The sequence below is a fragment of the Somniosus microcephalus genome, chromosome 6 (assembly GCF_052327205.1).
Source record: "Somniosus microcephalus isolate GS21.2 chromosome 6, FLI_Smic_1.0, whole genome shotgun sequence".
NCBI classification, from domain to species: domain Eukaryota; kingdom Metazoa; phylum Chordata; class Chondrichthyes; order Squaliformes; family Somniosidae; genus Somniosus; species Somniosus microcephalus.
In genome coordinates, this window is record NC_140992.1 from 169,777,005 (window position 1) to 169,796,938 (window position 19,934).

The following is a 19,934-nucleotide window of genomic DNA, read 5'->3' on the forward strand; positions in this document are numbered from 1 at the left end:
CATCACAGAGTGAGCTCACAGACATAGGGACATCACAGAGTGAGCTCACAGACACAGGTGTGATGAAATATATGCCTTCATCAGCCTATGTGTTTTACCTGTGTGTTTCGCCTGCTTGTATTGTGTGAACCGCCCCCTTTTGTTCCTATTGTGTGTATTGGCTACGCCCCTGTCTTTTGCCATATAAAGGTCTCAGGAGCTGTATGAGTCATTCCTACCAACGCCCGATGTGGGAAGACCTGTAATGCTGCTATGTTCTTAGTGATTAAAAGCCTTAGTTGAATCCTTTAAATTCCTTGGCCTAGAAATTCAGTGCCCTTAGCGCCGATTTTGCGGCGCTAGAGGGCCTAGCGCTGCAATTGGCGCCGGCGCCGAAATTGCCTGGGGCCCTTCCGCCGCGGTAGACCGGTAGCGCTGCGCCGGCACCGATGACGTCATCGGTGTGCGCAGCATCCCGGTTGCCATGCCGACGGGCCCCAGCGCCGAAATTCAGTTGCGGCCGCCTCGCCCGTGGCAGCCGCAACTAAGACTCTGGCAACAGAGTCTTACATGACTTTGCGCCGGCGCATTAAAGGCCCCGCGGCGGCCGCCTGGCCGCAGCTCCCTCCCCGGACTTCCCCCCGCCCCCCCCCCGGAACAGAAGCAAGCCCGGCACTTGTCCGAGGTGCCGGGCTCATTTTTAAAAAGATTTTCGCGGGCCGCGGCCAGGTGCAGGCAGCTCCTCCTTAAGGGAAGGAGGAGGCCTGCACTTCCCGAACCTGCCGCACCGCAGCGGGCGCCGCAGCGCCAGAATAGCGCCGAAATTCAGCGCGTTGCGCCAGTTTTCAGGCGCAAACAGCTCTCAGCAGCGCCGGCAGCCGTTTGGGCGCAGAACTATTGAATTTTGGGCCCGACCAGCGCGACTTAGCTCCGGCACTAACTTCCGGCGCTAAAGCCCTGGCTGCGCCAAAACTCAATTTCTAGGCCCTTGTCTTTGAGTTATTGAAGGCACATCAATTTTAATCACTAAAACACCAGGATGGATCGACTCCTGAAACCAGAGCGCTTGGATCTGGACCCCCATGCCTCAGACGCAGCCACACAGTTCGGACACTGGTTCCAATGCTTCGAATTTTTCATTGCAAACTCATCCACTGCCATAGCCGCAGCCGAAACCGCTACCGGAGACATGAAACTGGGAATCCTGCGAAACTGGGTGAGCCATCGGGTCTCCCCCCTCATCCAAGATGCCACCAGCTACGAGGAGGCCTGCACCATCCTGAAGGCCCACTACGCACGGCCAATAAACGTGGTGTACGCCAGGCATCTTCTGACTACTCGCACGCAGCGGCATGGTGAGTCACTAGAGGACTGTATACTAAACCTAAAAGTACTGGGCAGAGACTGTAACTGTAAGGCCGTGTCTGCCATCGTGTACACGGAGGAGCTGATTCGAGACTCCCTTATTGCGGGCCTCAGTTCAAATTATATTCGGCAGAAACTGTTTGAAAAGGAGGGACTGGACTTAAAACAGGCTATAGATATAGCGCGATCGCTGGATATGGCCCAGAGGAACTCTGAATCCTGTTCCCCAGGCCACGCGGCCCACTCCGCCTCGTGCGTGCCGTGGGGGCCGCCATCTTGGAAGCCATCTTCACCTCCCAGGTCTCAGGCCAGCCCAGCACCATCGGAGCCCCAGCCTCCACCCAGGAGCCCCACTACTGCCGCAATGCATCGGGGCCCGAAATGCTACTTCTGCGGCCAGGACAAACACTCCAGGCATCTGTGCCCAGTGAAGGGCACCACCTGTTTTAAATGCAGGAAGAAAGGACATTTCAGCAAAGTCTGCAGAGGGAACCCCGCCTCCAACTCCACCACCGCCGCGTGCGCGCCGTGGGAGCGGCCATCTTGGAAGCCATCTTGTCCACCCTCATGGAGTCCACCATCTTGCCCCGACTACACGGACCTCCAGGACCCACTGGTGGCCTCGATCACAGTGGATCAGTCCAGGCCGCATCCGTTGTCTAAATCGATGATGGACATAGAGGTAAACGGGAACAAGGTTAAATGCTTGATTGACTGCGGGAGCACCGAAAGCTTTATTCATCCTAGCCTGGTAAAACGACTTTCACTAACGATAGTCCCCACACAGGGCAAAATCGCCATGGCTGATAAGACTCATACCTCAAAAATTACAGGTTTCTGCGCGGTTATGTTGTTGGTAAAAGGCAATGATTACAGAGATTTTAAACTATTGATAATGCCAGATCTCTGTGTGAGCGTGATCTTGGGTCTGGACTTCCAGTGCCACCACCAAAGTATCACGCTTACCTACGGTGGGTCCCAGCCGCCCCTCACAGTGTGCGGTCTGGCTACCCTGAAGGTCAAGCCGCCCTCTCTGTTCGCCAACCTCGCACCCAACTGTAACCCATAGCGACCAAGAGTAGGCGGTACAGCTGGGAGGACAGACGGTTCATTGCGTCGGAAGTAGAAAGACTCAAGCGGGAAGGTATCATCGAATGCAGTACCAGCCCGTGGCGCGCCCAGGTAGTAGTAGTTAAGGGTAGCGAAAAGAAGCGGATGGTGATAGATTATAGCCAGACGGTTAATCTATACACCCAGCTAGACGCCTACCCTCTGCCCCGCATAGCGGATATGGTTAACCAAATCGCGCAATACCGTGTGTTTTCCACCATCGACCTAAAATCGGCATACCACCAGCTCCCCATTAGACCGGAGGACCGTCCATACACCGCCTTCGAGGCGAACGGACGTCTCTACCACTTCCTCAGAGTCCCCTTTGGGGTAACGAACGGGGTCTCGGTCTTCCAGCGGGAGATGAACCGCATGGTCGATGAGAACCAGTTCACAGCCACCTACCCATACCTAGACAACGTCACCATCTGCGGCCACGACCAGCAAGACCACGACTCGAACCTCGCGAGATTTCTGAAAACCGCCCTCAGACTCAATCTCACCTACAACGAGGATAAGTGTGTCTTTAGCACCACGCGCCTCTGTATCCTGGGCTGCGTGGTGGAAAACGGGGAAATCGGTCCGGACCCCGACCGATTGCGCCCCCTACGGGAGCTACCCCTACCAAACACCCCCAAGGCCCTGAAAAGGTGCCTGGGGTTCTTCTCCTATTACGCCCAATGGGTCCCCAATTATTCCAACAAGGCCCGTCCCCTCCTGAAATCAACGTCCTTCCCGCTCACGGCCGAGGCCCACGCCGCCTTCAACTGCATTAAACACGACCTAGCCGGCAAACGCTTCACCCTGCTTACCGACCAGCGGTCGGTAGCCTTCATGTTTAACAACAAACAGAGGGGGAAGATCAAGAACGACAAAATTCTCAGGTGGCGGATCGAACTCTCCACGTTTAAGTACGACATAATATATAGGCCGGGGGCCCTCAACGAATCCCCCGATGCCCTATCACGAGGGATGTGTGCCAGCATCCAGGGGGACAGGCTACAGGGCCTCCACAATGGCCTCTGCCACCCGGAGGTCACCCGCTATTCCACTTTATAAAATCCCGTAACCTGCCCTATTCCATCGAGGCGGTCCGGTCTATGACCAGGGACTGCCGCACTTGTGCGGAATGCAAGCCCCGTTTTTTCAGGCTCGACCGAGCCCACCTGATCAAAGCTATACAGCCATTCGAGCGCCTGAGCTTAGATTTCAAGGGACCACTCCCCTCCACCGACCGCAATGTGTACTTCCTCAACATTGTGGACGAGTACTCCCGCTTCCCATTCGCCTACCCCTGCCCAGATATGACCAGTGCCACGGTCATCAAGTGCCTCGGCAACCTGTTTTGCACGTTCGGCATGCCCAACTACATCCACACTGACAGGGGGGCGTCGTTCATGAGCGATGAACTGCGCCAATACCTGCTGTCAAAGGGGATAGCCACGAGTCGGACCACTAGTTATAACCCCCGGGGTAATGGGCAAGTGGAGAGGGAGAACGCGACAGTGTGGAAGGCGGTCACCTTAGCACTAAGGTCTAAAGGCCTCCCCACCTCCCGCTGGCAGGAGGTCCTCCCAGACGTACTCCACTTGATAAGGTCGCTACTGTGTACTGCTACTAACGCCACTCCTCACGAGAAGATGTTTGTTTTTCCCCGCAAATCAACCTCAGGAGTATCCCTACCCTCGTGGCTCTCCGCCCCAAGGACAGTCCTGTTACGGAAACATGTGAGGGGCCACAAAACGGATCCCCTCGTGGAGGCAGTACACCTACTCCACGCAAACCCACAGTACGCGTACGTCAAGCACGCCGACGGGCGTGAAGACACCGTGTCCATAAAGGACCTCGCCTCGGCAGGAAGCGACGACGACGACCCATCACCACCACCCCCAGAAGAACCTCCACCATCCCCAGAGGTATCCTCACCACCCCCAGCAGTACCTGCAACACCCCCAGCACATGGGTATGCCCAGGAGGGCACCACGGACTCCCGGTCGGAACCCGAGGTACTGTTGCGACGTTCAGGAAGGACTATCACACCCCCAGACAGACTAAATCTGTAGAAGGGGTGAATGTGATGAAATATATGCCTTCATCAGCCTATGTGTTTTACCTGTGTGTTTCACCTGCTTGTATTGTGTGAACCGCCCCCTTTTGTTCCTATTGTGTGTATTGGCTACGCCCCTGTCTTTTGCCATATAAAGGTCTCAGGAGCTGTATGAGTCATTCCTACCAGACACCCGATGTGGGAAGACCTGTAATGCTGCTATGTTCTTAGTGATTAAAAGCCTTAGTTGAATCCTTTAAATTCCTTGTCTTTGAGTTATTGAAGGCACATCAACAGGGACATCACAGAGTAAGCTCACAGACACAGGGACATTACAGAGTGAGCTCACAGACACAAGGACATCACAGAGTGATCTCACAGACACAGGGACATCACAGAGTGAGCTCACAGACACAGGGACATCACAGAGTGAGCTCACAGACACAGGGACATCACAGAGAGCTCACAGACACAGGGACATCACAGAGTGAGCTCACAGACACTGGGACATCACAGACACAGGGACATCACAGAGTGAGCTCACAGACACAGGGACATCACAGAGTAAGCTCACAGACACAGGGACATTACAGAGTGAGCTCACAGACACAGGGACATCACAGAGTGAGCTCACAGACACAGGGACATCACAGAGTAAGCTCACAGACACTGGGACATCACAGAGAGCTCACAGACACAGGGACATCACAGAGTGAGCTCACAGACACTGGGACATCACAGACACAGGGACATCACAGAGTGAGCTCACAGATATAGGGACATCACAGGGTGAGCTCACAGACATAGGGACATCACAGAGTGAGCTCACAGACACAGGGACAGCACAGAGTAAGCTCACAGACACTGGGACATCACAGAGTGAGCTCACAGACATAGGGACATCACAGAGTAAGCTCACAGACACTGGGACATCACAGAGTGAGCTCAGACACAGGGACATCACAGAGTGAGCTCACAGACACAGGGACATCACAGAGTAAGCTCACAGACACTGGGACATCACAGAGACATCACAGAGTGAGCTCACAGACACAGGGACATCACAGAGTGAGCTCACAGACACTGGGACATCACAGAGTGAGCTCACAGACACAGGGACATCACAGAGTAAGCTCACAGACACTGGGGCATCACAGAGTGAGCTCACAGACACTGGGACATCACAGACACAGGGACATCACAGAGTGAGCTCACAGACACTGGGACATCACAGACACAGGGACATCACAGAGTGAGCTCACAGACATAGGGGCATCACAGAGTGAGCTCACAGACACAGGGACACCACAGAGTGAGCTCACAGACACAGGGACATCACAGAGTGAGCTCACAGACACAGGGACATCACAGAGTGAGCTCACAGACACAGGGACATCACAGAGTAAGCTCACAGACACTGGGGCGTCACAGAGTGAGCTCACAGACACAGGGACATCACAGAGTGAGCTCACATACACTGGGACATCACAGACACAGGGACATCACAGAGTGAGCTCACAGATATAGGGACATCACAGAGTGAGCTCACAGACATAGGGACATCACAGAGTGAGCTCACAGACACAGGGACATCACAGAGTGAGCTCACAGACACAGGGACATCACAGACACAGGGACATCACAGAGTGAGCTCACAGACATAGGGACATCACAGAGTGAGCTCACAGACAAAGGGACATCACAGAGTGAGCTCACAGACACAGGGACATCACAGAGTAAGCTCACAGACACAGGGACATTACAGAGTGAGCTCACAGACACAGGGACATCACAGAGTGAGCTCACAGACACTGGGACATCACAGAGTGAGCTCACAGACACAGGGACATCACAGACACAGGGACATCACAGAGTGAGCTCACAGACACTGGGACATCACAGACACAGGGACATCACAGAGTGAGCTCACAGACACAGGGACATCACAGACACAGGGACATCAGAGTGAGCTCACAGACACTGGGACATCACAGACACAGGGACATCACAGAGTGAGCTCACAGACACTGGGACATCACAGACACAGGGACATCACAGAGTGAGCTCACAGACACAGGGACATCACAGAGTGAGCTCACAGACACAGGGACATCACAGAGTGAGCTCACAGACACAGGGACATCACAGAGTGAGCTCACAGACACAGGGACATCACAGAGTGAGCTCACAGACACAGGGACATCACAGAGTGAGCTCACAGACACAGGGACATCACAGAGTGAGCTCACAGACACAGGGACATCACAGAGTGAGCTCACAGACACAGGGACATCACAGAGTGAGCTCACAGACTGCACTTGGACATCACAGAGTGAGCTCACAGACTGCACTTGGACATCACAGATACATCATCGCTGTGTTTCTCTACATTACAAGTGACAACCGTTCAAAAACACTTCGCTGGCTGTTATATGCAGTGCGACGTCAAGATGATGACCTGAAAGGCTCTATTAAATGCCATTTTTTTCTTCTTTCTAAAGACATCATTAAAATTTGACAACCCCTGCCTGCAGTTAATGTTTAGAGAGATGGATTTTGATATCACAACTGAATGAAAACCTTCTAAATTTAAGGTAATAAGGTCAGGAGAACTCAGTCCTGTGTGGAAAGGCGCATTATAAAAAGACAATAAGGGTAATTTCATCAATCCCACTACTGAGATGGAGAGCTTCAAGGGGGCATGAGTTATCGATAGGACTATAACACTCAGTGCAAATTCCTCAAACCGCACTCCCTTTGGACACATCTCCTTGTTGGGGCATAGGATTGATAGATTTCCCCTGTAGAGGCGTTAATTATTTATGTTGAGCTGTTCCTCAAACCTTTTGGGCACTTCGACATGTTGCTTTTGGGATTTGCTCCATACTGTTCCATAATATCCTCATTGGGTCCCAAGTACAATCATGGTCTATGCACTGTGCATGACATCATGGAAGTGTATTGGTATCAGCTCTAGCACCAGAAAAATGGATTATATGGCTCCTTCCCCAAAGTAGCGTTGTGCTAATGAGTATTTCCATCAGCTGTTTATAATGATTACAGTAAATGTAAGTTCTCTGCTGGTATAAAAGAAGATTTAAACCACAAGCAGTAATACTGCAACCCTCTGAGTGCTTATTTTCTCTTAACTTTCAAGAAACCCAATGGATTTTTATGATACATATTGAGCTGATACTCAAGTCTGGGAGATAGGGTGGCACAGTGGTTCAACACACCTGAAGAACTTGGGTTTATGTTCAGCCCAGATTGATTGGCAAGAAAGTCTCTGGTCCGCCCATTGTAAGGGCCCTACATCAAATGAGTTTGAGTAGTCTCAACCCAGTTTTTATGTGTGCACAAAACTAAGAGATTTGTAATGATAGATAATGCCACCAAAAAGCTCTGCAGTGTTGCGAGATCCTCGCTGTATGTTTCTGCAAGTACCAGTGGAACTCGTAATTTACAATTAACCAACAAAACATAGAAACTTTGCAGAATCCAACAAAAATGTGCACAGATGCAAAACTCAGTTCTTTGAAGCATCCTAAGCTACTGGAACACTGGGGAATAGTTCACTGTCTTGGATCAGTCAATGGAAGAAATTTTCTCAATTTGTGCACTTTACTCCTGATTCAATTGCATGAGTTCAGCCTCACGCTAAAATCTCACTGCAAGCTTACCACAGTAAAACATAATATGGTTGCTGGTGGGTCACGAAACTGTCCTTCTGTCTTAGACCTGGGTAGAATCTTGTCCACATAAGATTACATAGGATCACGTGTTACATAAGATATACGGCACAGAAACAGGACATTCGGCCCAACCACACAAGCCTCCTCCCGTCTTTCCTCATCTAAATCTATCAGCATAACCTTCTATTCCCTTTTCCCTCATATGCTTATCTAGCCTCCCCTTAAAAGCATCTATACCATTCGCTTCAACCACTCCCTGTGTTAGTGAGTCTCACATTCTCACCACTCTCTGGGTAAAGAAGTTTTTTCTGAATTCCCTATTGGATTTCTTGGTGACTACCTTATATTGATATCCTCTAGTTATGCTCTTCCCCACAAGTGGAAACATTCTCTCTGTATCCGCTCTATCAATATTTTTCATAATTTTAAAGACCTCTATTAGGTCACCCTCAGCCTTCTGTTTTCAAGAGAAAAGAGACCCAGCCTGTCCATCCTTTCCTGATATGTATACCCTCGCACTTCTGGTATCATCCTTGTAAATCATCTCTGCAACCTCTCCAGTGCCTCTACAGGAAACTCTTTGGTATCCGGCACCGACGGGACCAGCGTGTTGCCGGTTGATCAAAAATTCCGGATGACGGAGAGGGTTATCTACCGAGGCTATTTTTAACAAAGAAAAATTTTAAAAATCAAGAAATGTGCAGTATACAGTAATTGGGTACTCACCTACAGAGTGTTGTGTTAAATGGATGGTGGAAGATGCTTGATTAAGTACAGTACTGCCAGTTCAGAGTAATGCAATGCAATGACTACCAGTGGGAGACACACAGTACCCCTGTAAAATGGTAGATCAGAAGAGACTACTGGCAGCGCGGGAGAGTCAGACTCCTGTTACAGGGGTATTGAGGTGTTCCGACTTCCGACAGCGCCAAGAAGCCGAGTAGTGGCAGTTTGGAGAACTACCCCCACTGACTAACTCGGCCACCGCGGGAGACTCTAACTCGGCGACATTGCCGGTTATTGAGGTGTTGTTTTCGAAGTGAGAATTTTGCCGGTTAACAGAGAATTCCGGATATTTAGGTGCCTTTAAACGAGAGTTTCCTGTATATCCTTTTTGTAATATGGTGACCAGAACTGTACGCGGTGCTCTACGTGTGGTCGAACCAAGGTTCGATACAAGTTTAGCATAACTTCCCTACTTTTCAATTCTATCCCTCTAGAAATAAACCCTAGTGCTTGGTTTGCTTTTTTTATGGCCTTGCTAACCTGTGCCACAACGTTTAGTGATTTCTGTATTTGTACTCCGAGATCCCTTTGTTCCTCTACCTCACCTAGACTCACACCCACCAAGTGATAAGTGACCTCCCTATTCTTTCTACCAAAATGTAATACCTCACCTTTATCTGTGTTGAACTTCATTTGCCAATTATATGCCCATTCTGCAAGTTTATTAATGTCCTTCTGTAACTTGTTGCAGTCCTCCTCAGTATTGACTATCCCCCCCCAATTTGGTGTCATCCACAAATTTAGAAATTGTGTTTTTGATTCCTAAGTCTTAATCGTTAATGTAAATTGTGAACAGCAGTGGTCCCAGCACTGATCTTGTGGAACACCACTCCCCACCTTCTGCCACTGTGAATAGCTACCCTTTACTCCTACTCTGCTTTCTGTCCTGAAGCCAACTAACAATCCATTCTGCTACTTGTCCCTTGACTCCGCATTCTCTGACCTTGTTCATCAGTCTATTATGGGGTACAGATGATAGTCTTTCTACCAGTTCTTAGGGTATCAAGTTAAATGAGCTTAGCCAAATTCTTAGTTTAAAACCACAGCATAAATCTGCCCTAAACAGCACTAAATTAGCAATCTTGTGGAACAGCAACCACTGTGTCTTGAGTCAGACTTTGCAAAATATATTTTTTAAATAATTGACAAGAGAATCAAGAAGGTACATCCATTGCAGCCATTAAGATTTGGCTGTCGTTTTGAAGAGACATAAAAGGTAACTAAGAGATTGTATTAAACAGGATGGCCTAGAAATTGGGTTGGGGCGCCAAAGTGGCGCAAAAGTCGCCTTAGCGCAGGATTTAGCGCAGTGATCGGAGTGATACCGGTCGCCATTAATTCCATTTCAGTGCCGCTCGAGGGACACGGGGCGAGGCTCGAGGCGCTCCATGTCCCTCTTAGGGCGCTGAAACTGATTATCGCAGCGCAACGTGCCGCAGCGCCACATGCTGCGGCACGGCACGCTGCGGTACTAAAGGCCTGTAATGAAATCTGTATTCGTTCTTGCCTGTATTCGTTTTGCACTCATGTATATTACCCTCCCCCACACGGTGTATAGTTTCACTTCCTCTTTCCTGACTAACCTGTATGACTCCTTCCTGCGAGCCAGTCAGTGTGTTGAGATGTTAGCTCTGATCCGACTCCTAAAACCAAAGCGTCTGGACTTGGATCCACATTCTGCTGAAGCATCAAATCAATTTGGACACTGGCTCAAATGCTTCGAACTCTTCGCGAGGGCCTCATCCGCTAGCGAGGTAGATAAACTGAGTCTACTGACTACTCGCGTTAATCATCGGATTTATTCGTTCATCCGGGACGCCACCTCTTACACGGAGGCCATCACTATCCTGAAGGCCCAATACCAGAGGCCAGTAAACGAAGTGTACGCCAGACATCTGCTGGCTACACGCAGGCAGCGACCTGAGGAATCAATGGACGATTTCTTACAGGGCCTAAAGGACTTGGTCCGGGACTGTAACTGCAAGGCCGTGACGGCCAACGTGTACTCTGACGAATTGGTCCGCGATTCCTTCATCACGGGCCTCAAATCGAATTATATCCGGCAGAGACTGCTGGAGAAGGAGGTCCTGGATTTTAAAAAGGCAGTGGCCACTGCGCGATCGCTGGACGTGGCCCAGAAAAACTCTGACTCTTATTCTTCCGGCCATGTGGCCCTCACCGCCTCGTGCGCGCCGAGCGGGCCGCCATCTTGGAATCAGCCATCTTCCCCATCCAGGTCTCAGGCCAGCTCTACACCGCCGGAGTCCCCACACAGAAGTTCACCCAGGAGTCCTACTACAGCGGCAATGTCTCGAGGCCCGAAATGCTACTTCTGCGGCCAGGCCAAGCACCCAAGACAACGATGCCCAGCGAAGGACGCTACATGCTTCAAATGTAAGAAAAAGGGGCATTTTAGCAAAGTCTGCAGGGGCAATCCGATTTCCAACTCCGTCACCGCCTCGTGCGTGCCGTGCGGGCCGCCATCTTGGGATCTGCCATCTTTTCCCGACTCAACGGCCTCCCAGGGCCCAACAGTGGCTTCGATCACGGTGGATCAATCCAGGCCACACCCATTGACAAAATCCATGATGGACATACAGGTAAACGGGAATTTAACGAAATGTTTAATTGACTGTGGGAGTACCGAGAGCTTTATCCACCCTAGCCTGGTACGGCAGCACTCATTAACGGTAACCCCTACACGGAGCAGAATTGCTATGGCTGCTAAGCCCCACACTTCGGACATTTTGGGCTACTGTGTGGTAACACTGACTGTAAAAGGCACGGACTACAAGGATTTTAAACTCCTCGTGATGCCAGAACTCTGTGTTAATGTAATCTTGGGCCTGGACTTCCAGTGCCACCACGAAAGTGTCACGCTAGCATATGGCGGGTCCCAGCCGCCACTCACAGTCTGTGGCCTATCAACCTTAAAAATCAGCCCGCCCTCTTTATTCGCTAATCTCGCTCCGAACTGTAGGCCCATAGCGACCAAAAGTAGACGGTACAGTCTGGAAGACAGACACTTTATCAAGGCGGAAGTGGACAGACTCCTGCGGGAAGGCATTATTGAATGCAGTACCAGTCCGTGGCGTGCCCAAGTAGTCATAGTTAAAAATAGCGAAAAGAAACGGATGGTAATTGACTACAGCCAGACTGTTAATATTTATACCCAGCTGGACGCCTACCCTTTACCCCGCATATCAGAAATGGTCAACCAGATCGCGCAATACCGAGTCTTCTCGACTATCGACCTCAAATCCGCGTATCACCAGCTCCCCATTAGAACGGAGGACCGCCCATACACCGCCTTTGAGGCGAACGGACGCCTCTACCATTTTCTCAGAGTGCCCTTCGGGGTAACAAATGGGGTCTCGGTCTTCCAACGTGAGATGGACCGCATGGTTGACGAGAATAAACTACAAGCTACCTACCCCTATCTGGACAATGTCACTATCTGCGGGCACAACCAGCAAGACCACGATCTAAATCTTGCGACATTTTAAAAAACTGCCCTAAAGCTGAATCTAACCTACAACGAAGACAAATGTGTCTTCAACACAACCCGTCTCTGTATCCTCGGCTGTGTGGTGGAAGATGGGGTAATTGGACCGGACCCTGACCGATTACGCCCCCTAAAGGAACTGCCCCTGCCACACAATCCCAAAGCTTTAAAAAGGTGCCTGGGATTTTTTTCGTATTATGCCCAATGGGTGCCCAATTACTCTGATAAGGCCTGACCCCTCATTAAATCGACGTCCTTCCCACTATCAGCTGAAGCTCGGGAGGCTTTCACCAGTATCAAACAGGACATTGAAAGGGCTGCACTGTGTGCAGTGGACGAAAGCATTCCCTTTCAAGTCGAAAGCGATGCGTCAGACTTTGCTTTAGCTGCGACCCTCAATCAGGCTGGGAGACCTGTGGCCTTCTTCTCCCGAACCCTTCAGGGTCCTGAAATCAGGCACTCTTCTGTCGAGAAGGAGGCACAGGCTATAGTGGAGGCAGTGCGGCACTGGAGACACTACCTAGCCGGCAAACATTTCACCCTGCTCACCGACCAGCGGTCAGTGGCTTTCATGTTTAATAACAAACAAAGGGGGAAAATCAAGAATGACAAAATACTCAGGTGGAGGATCGAACTATCCATGTTCGACTATGATATTATGTACAGGCCGGGAGCCCTTAATGAACCCCCAGATGCCCTATCGCGGGGAATGTGTGCCAGCATTCATACGGACAAATTACAGGGTCTCCACAACGACCTCTGTCACCCAGGGGTCACCCGACTATACCATTTTATAAAGTCCCGCAATCTGCCCCACTCCATCGAGGAGGTCAGGGCAATGACCAGAGCCTGCCGCATCTGTGCGGAATGCAAGCCTCGTTTCTACAGGCCTGACCGTGCACACCTTATCAAAGCCACACGGCCATTCGAGCACCTAAGTCTGGACTTCAAGGGACCCCTTCCCTCTGCCGACCGTAACGTATACTTCCTCAATATCATCGATGAATATTCCCGCTTCCCCTTCGCCATTCCCTGCCCAGACATGACCAGTGCCACGGTCATCAAGTGTCTCGGTAATCTATTCTGCATGTTTGGCATGCCGAACTACATACACAGCGATAGGGGGACGTCATTTATGAGTGACGAACTGCGCCAGTTCTTGCTCTCAAAGGGGATAGCCACTAGCAGAACCACTAGCTACAACCCCCGGGGTAATGGGCAAGTGGAAAGGGAGAATGCTACTGTTTGGAAGGCTGTCACATTAGCCAACTTGTTAAAGTCTATAACTTCTAGTTTTGTGGTTATTGAAGGCACATCAAGGCCTTCCTCCCACTATTAAGGGGGAGGTGCCTGCAACAGCGCGAGCCCCGATCGCGAGTGCCGGCAAGTGAGCCCGGCACCAAGGAGAAGTGCCGGGCTCTCGGGAAACAGCTGGCAATGCCGCAGGGGGCGGGGGGGGGGTTAGGAGGCCGGGGACGGAGGTGCTGGCAGGCGGCCGCCGAAAAAGCGGCCGCCCCGCACCTCCACCTTAACTTGCGCTGCTGCCGGCACAGTAAGGCCCTGTGAACCGGGCGCAGGTAGCGAGCGACACAACTGCGGCGATCGCTACCAAATATCGCGAACGGGGCACGAATGGGGCGCTGCGCACACCGATGACGTCATCGGTGGCGGCGCAGCGCAAATGCCTAACGCCACCATTAGCGCCCCTACTGAATATCGCCGGAGACGCAGCCAGTGGCGCTACAGCCACTGACTGCCTCTTTAGGCGCTAACAGGTGGCGCTACTCACCCAATTTCTCCCCGATATGTTGGATCCTGCACCGATTCCAGGAAGCCATGCAGCATATGCACCTAGGCGTAATTTTCTAAAAGGGGAAAAGAAGCTGCAGGAATGACAGATGTGCAAGAAATCCCATCTCTGAAGCAATTAGTCATCTTTACTGAACATTTTCCCTTTTTAATTACTGCAAATGACTTACCATTTTGGCCATGACTCTGGCTGGGATAAGTGACTCATTAGATAGGCAGATGATCTTGGGAACATCAGATAGTACCTGGATCTTTCCCCAGTCAATCTTTGTGGAAGTGACATGGACCACTGGCCCCTCGCCTATGCAAAATAAGCGGACTCTCTGGTTAAAAAAAGAAATAATATTATCAAATTAAGTTTCTGGATAATAAATGGTAATAACTGACAGGCAATGTATTATTATTATTACTACAGGCAGTGAGGATAACATATATGTAGCCAAGTGGGGAAAATGCAGTGAATATTTAAGTCCACTAGATGGCACGGTTCATTTTCCCCTTTAGTAATTTGAACAAGGAGAAAAGAGTTATGGGTAGGACCATGTGATGCCAAAGGAACCTCCCCTTTCTTCACAGCTTCCATTTTCTACATCCAGCGTGAGAGATTGCTCTGAGAGAGCTGGGGTGAATATGACTTTTGAAATGAACTTATTCTGTGTTTTCTTGTAAGATGTAACAAGTGATAACGGGACATAAGAATGTATTGTACTATTGGTTTTGTTTTGTATAATGAGTGTTAGCTAACTAACTAACTGCACCTGTGGTTTGCCTCGTGTTCGGTTCTACAGCAAGCCACTGCCGTATTTTATCGACTGTGTTTTCTTGTATTTGCCGTATTTCCGTCTTTTCCGTATTTTATACAATTAAATGTGGTTTTATGTATTTACAACTACATCCTAAGCCTAGAACCCAAGTTATCAATTCAGAATTAAAAAAAACAGAAAAAAGAAAGTTCTGTGTCCTGTGCTGCTCCATTTCGCCAGGCTACACATTTTGGTACCAGGAGTGGGGTCTGTTAGCTTGGAGTTTCTCAGGCTCGGTAAAGAAAAAATACATAAAATACGGCAGTGGGGGAAGAGCGGTGTGGTGCCAAGTGGACCTGGAGACGGACGGAGAGTGCTGCCTGGGGTTGCTAAGGAGGACCAGACCAGACAGACGGGATCCCGAGGGCGCCAGGACCAATCTGGGAGAGGACCCATCAAGGCACCGAGGAGGGACACCATTGGAGAAGAATCGTCGCAGCTGCCATCCCATTCAGTGGCTTTCAGGGACTTGTGAACTGAGTCAAAATGTTAGAGTCTCCTGATGAGGAGGTTGGAGCTCACACTTCGGATGGTGAGGACAATACCTCTAGTGTGGGTGAGGGCAACCGGATAGATGAACTCAAGTCACAGATTTCAGAGTTGAAAAAAACCATGACCAAGCAATGGCAATTATTGCCACTCTAGGTAATGGGGCAACCAAGTCATATGTGTATGTACCTAGAGAGCGCCAGATCCAACCATTCAGTGGTGAGGTATCTAAAGATAGTCGTTCAGTTGATGAGTTCATTGAAGAGGTTGAAAGTGTACTACGAGCTAGAGATCAGACTCCTGCAGAGCAGGTAGATTTCATTCGATCTTTGTTGAGGGGGGCAGCCCTACAGGAAATTAGGTTACGGTTGGGTGGAGAGTCTAAGCAGCCCAGTGACCTGTTCAGTTACCTAAGGGGGGCTTTCACCGAAAAACGCAGTGAGTCTCAGCTGTTAGAAACTTTCTATGGACGCAAGCAAGAAGAGGGTGAAGATTTCCTAGAATACTCACATGCACTCTCTCAGATTATTAGAGCTGTGGTAAAGCAATCACCAGATGCTGTGCCGAACACAAAACGGGTTGTCAGAAACAGATTTGTTGATGGTGTTAGAGATCCCTCACTCCGGAGAGAGTTGCGCAAGTTTGTACGAGGCAACCCCCAGTCTACCCTGTTTGATGTACGTGAGGAAGCTGTCTTATGGTCCTTAGAAGACCAGCCCTGTAGCACTAAAGTTGCAAAGAGCAAGAATGTAGTGTGTGACAGTACAGGGAGGGATCTTCAGTGTTCTGCCATTGGGGTACCAGGCAGCCAGGCTGTCACTTTACAGGATGTTCTTAAAGTGGTGGCGGAGCAGGGTAAAGCTATCGGGGAACTAACAGAGGCAGTATGGGGTCTTGCTCTACAGAAGGAAAACACTGGTAATGACAAGGTTGGGAAACCTAGAGCCAAGCCAAAGTTCACTGATGAAGGTCAGCCTATTTGCTTTAAGTGTAACGGGGCGGGACACATTACCAAACAGTGTCCTCAGAAGCACAAGGTAGCAAACACATCCACCGATACCGGCTGGGGTGCAGGAAAACTAGCTCCCTCGATTGCCATGAGCCGGGCAATGCGAGGAAAACCTGCAGGCTCTCAGAACAGTACTTGTACTCGTGACAGATTTCTTGACCATGCAATAGGTAAATGTCCAGTAGTAGATCTCAAGATTGGGGGGGTTACTGCTAACTGTTTACTGGATACCGGGAGCCAAGTCAGCACTATTTCTGAAGGTTTTTTCAGAGAGCACCTACTTGGAGGGATGAGGATATGCTGTCTACAACTGGGTGGCTTAAGATCACTGCCGCCAACGGGTTGGACATTCCCTACTTGGGCTACCTTGAGTTAGACGTTGAAACTATGGGCATAACCTTACCCGAGTGTGGTTTCCTGGTAGTCAAAGAGCATCAGCAGTCACAGCCTGCAGCACCAGGTCTTATTGGTATGAACATCATCAGCCGATGCAGGCAACTAGTTCATGCTGAGTTTGACACTACTCTAGGGGGAAAGTTAGATTCAGATTGGAGGGAAGCATTTCAGCAAGTACAACAGTGTAACATCACTCCAAAGTCATCTTCTGTCCGTGTAGCTGGTAGGGGTTCTGTACATGTGCCTGCGTCTTCCATAGCTACAGTCTATGTAAAGGGACTTAAAACTCAGTCAGGTGACAGCACTAAAATGCTGTTGGAGCCAGGTAACACACCATTGCCCGGTGGCCTGGTAGTTGTCCCCACTCTAGTTGAATCAAAGGGACATTTATTTCCAGTGCAGGTGGTAAATTTCTCTGAGGAGGATGTGTGGTTAAGCCCCAGGACCAGGCTTGGTATTCCGACTCAGGCAGAGTGTGTAGACAAGGACTCCTGTGAGGTGCGATTTCAATGCATCTCCGCTGACACAGAGGAAGTAACTGTTGGCAGAAAAGAAGGACAGATGACAGACCAAGACATTCAGTTGCTTTTGGACAAACTACACATAGGTGGCACACAGGGCCAACAAGCAGAGTTAGGTGCACTTTTAGCCAGGTATTCGGAAGTATTTGCTTTTAAGGATGAGGACCTAGGCTACACTGATAAAGTTGAGCATGAGATTAACTTGGTAGATGACGCACCAGTTACAGAGCCATACCGTCATGTCCCACCTACACTGTACAAAGAGGTGAGGGACCACATCACTAAGTTTCTAAGAAAGCGTGTCATCCAGGAGAGCAATAGTTCATACGCTTCACCCATAGTGGTAGTTCGTAAGACTGATGGAGACATACGACTACGTGTTGACTTTAGGAAACTAAACTCAAAAACCAGACGTGACGCATTTCCTTTGCCCCGCATTGACGAGAGTTTTGATGCCCTTCATGGTGCAAAGTTCTTCTCGACCATTGATCTTGCAAGTGGGTACCACCAGGTTGCTGTTCGTGAAAGTGACAGGCCTAAGACTGCTTTTACAACTCCTTTTGGCCTTTTTGAGGACCTCAGAATGCCTTTTGGTGTCTGTAATGGACCTGCGACTTTTCAACGACTTATGCAAGCGACGATGAGCGACTTGGTGTTCCACATCCTATTGGTGTATTTAGATGACATCCTTGTGTTCTCTCAGACCTTCCCGGACCATTTAGAGAGGCTTGAGGCAGCTCTAAGATGACTGAAAGAGACAGGCTTGAAAGTAAAGCTTGAAAAGTGTCACTTCCTGCAGCAGGAAGTCAGGTTCCTTGGGCATCAAATTTCAGGGGAGGGTATAGGGACAGATCCAGAGAAAATTGCCGCCATAAAGAAGTGGCAGGTCCCCAGTACAGTCAAAGATCTGAGGTCATTTCACAGAAATCACAGAAACCCCACAGTGCAGATAGAGGCCATTTCGGCCCATCGAGCCTGCACCGACACATAGCCCACCCGATCCCCATAACCCCTACACCAACACATATCCCACCCTATCCCCGTAACCCCACGTATTTAATCCCCCTAACACTAAGGGTCAATTTATCATAGCCAATCAACCTAACCCGCACATCTTTGGACTGTGGGAGGAAACCGGAGCACCCGGAGGAAACCCACGCAAACACGGGGAGAATGTGCAAACTCCACACAGACAGTCGCCCGAGGCCGAATTCGAACCCGGGTCCCTGGTGCTGTGAGGCAACAGTGCTAACCACTATGCCACCTTTCTTGGCTTCTGTAGTTATTACAGGAGGTTCATTGAGGATTTTTCTAAACGAGCTGGCCCTCTCCATGACGTAGTCAATGCATGCCTTAGGGAAGACAGCCCAGCAAAAGCAAAACGGTTGTTTGAAGGTTCATGGACAGCTGAGTGCCAAGCTGCTTTCGAACAGTTGAAAGAAAAGCTGATCAGTGCTCCAGTGTTAGGTTACGCAGATTTCACTCAGCCTTTCATTGTAGAGACGGATGCCAGTAACCTAGGATTAGGTGCCATCCTCCACCAGCAGCAGGGAGATAGGAAGAGAGTGATAGCATATGCCAGTAGGAGGCTCCGTAATGCTGAAAGAAATGACAGAAACTACAGCAGTATGAAACTAGAGCTCCTCGCCCTCAAATGGGCTGTTTCAGAGAAATTTTGAGGTTACCTTCTAGGTTCCAAGTTCACTGTCATAACAGATAACAACCCCCTGTGTCACCTTTCTACAGCTAAGTTAGGTGCTGTTGAGCAAAGATGGGTGGCTCGGTTAGCTGTTTTTGACTTTGACGTCAAGTACCGCCCAGGCCGCCTGTAATGCAGCAGCAGATGCCCTCTCTAGGCAGCCGTTAGCAGGGGAGCCCAAGTCAGACAGTGGGGATGCAGACTATGATGATTGTGTGGCCATATGTAATGTCATTCACAAGGGAACAGCTCTAGGACCAGACTTAGTGACAGCAGGAGTCAAGTGCTGTAAAGTCAGACAGATCCGTGTTTTGGACGCAGAAGAAAGTACTGAGCGTAGTGAGTCGCAGGGTAACACACCAACACTTCCCGGTTACTCTAAAGAGGAACTACGTAAGTTTCAGGACACAGACCCCACCCTCAGCGTGTTTAGGAAGTTTTGGGGTGAGCAGCGAAAGCCAACTTACAAGGAGAGGTCGCAGTTATCCAAGCTAGTATTATCCACGTTAAAGCAGTGGCACCGTATTTGTGAGCAAGATGGCTTGTTGTACCATGTAATCGAGGATGTCCATGTTGGTGAATGTCACCAGCTACTGCTGCCCTCTTGTTTGAAAGAAGTCGTGCTTGAAGGTGTGCATGATCGTATGGGCCATCAGGGAATAGAGCGCACACAGAACCTTTTGAGACAGAGATGTTTTTGGGTTGGGATGTATGAGGATGTGGA

General features: G+C 49.9%; 1 protein-coding gene across 1 annotated transcript in view; it reads right to left on the reverse strand.

Moving 5' to 3' along the window:
* hydin (HYDIN axonemal central pair apparatus protein) overlaps nucleotides 1-19,934 on the reverse strand; it is a 946,920-nt gene that overhangs the window by 462,143 nt on the left and 464,843 nt on the right. The window contains exon 14 of the mRNA XM_085992020.1: nucleotides 14,464-14,616. Coding sequence (XP_085848146.1) covers nucleotides 14,464-14,616 — 153 coding nt within the window. The remainder of the gene's footprint in view (nucleotides 1-14,463; nucleotides 14,617-19,934) is intronic.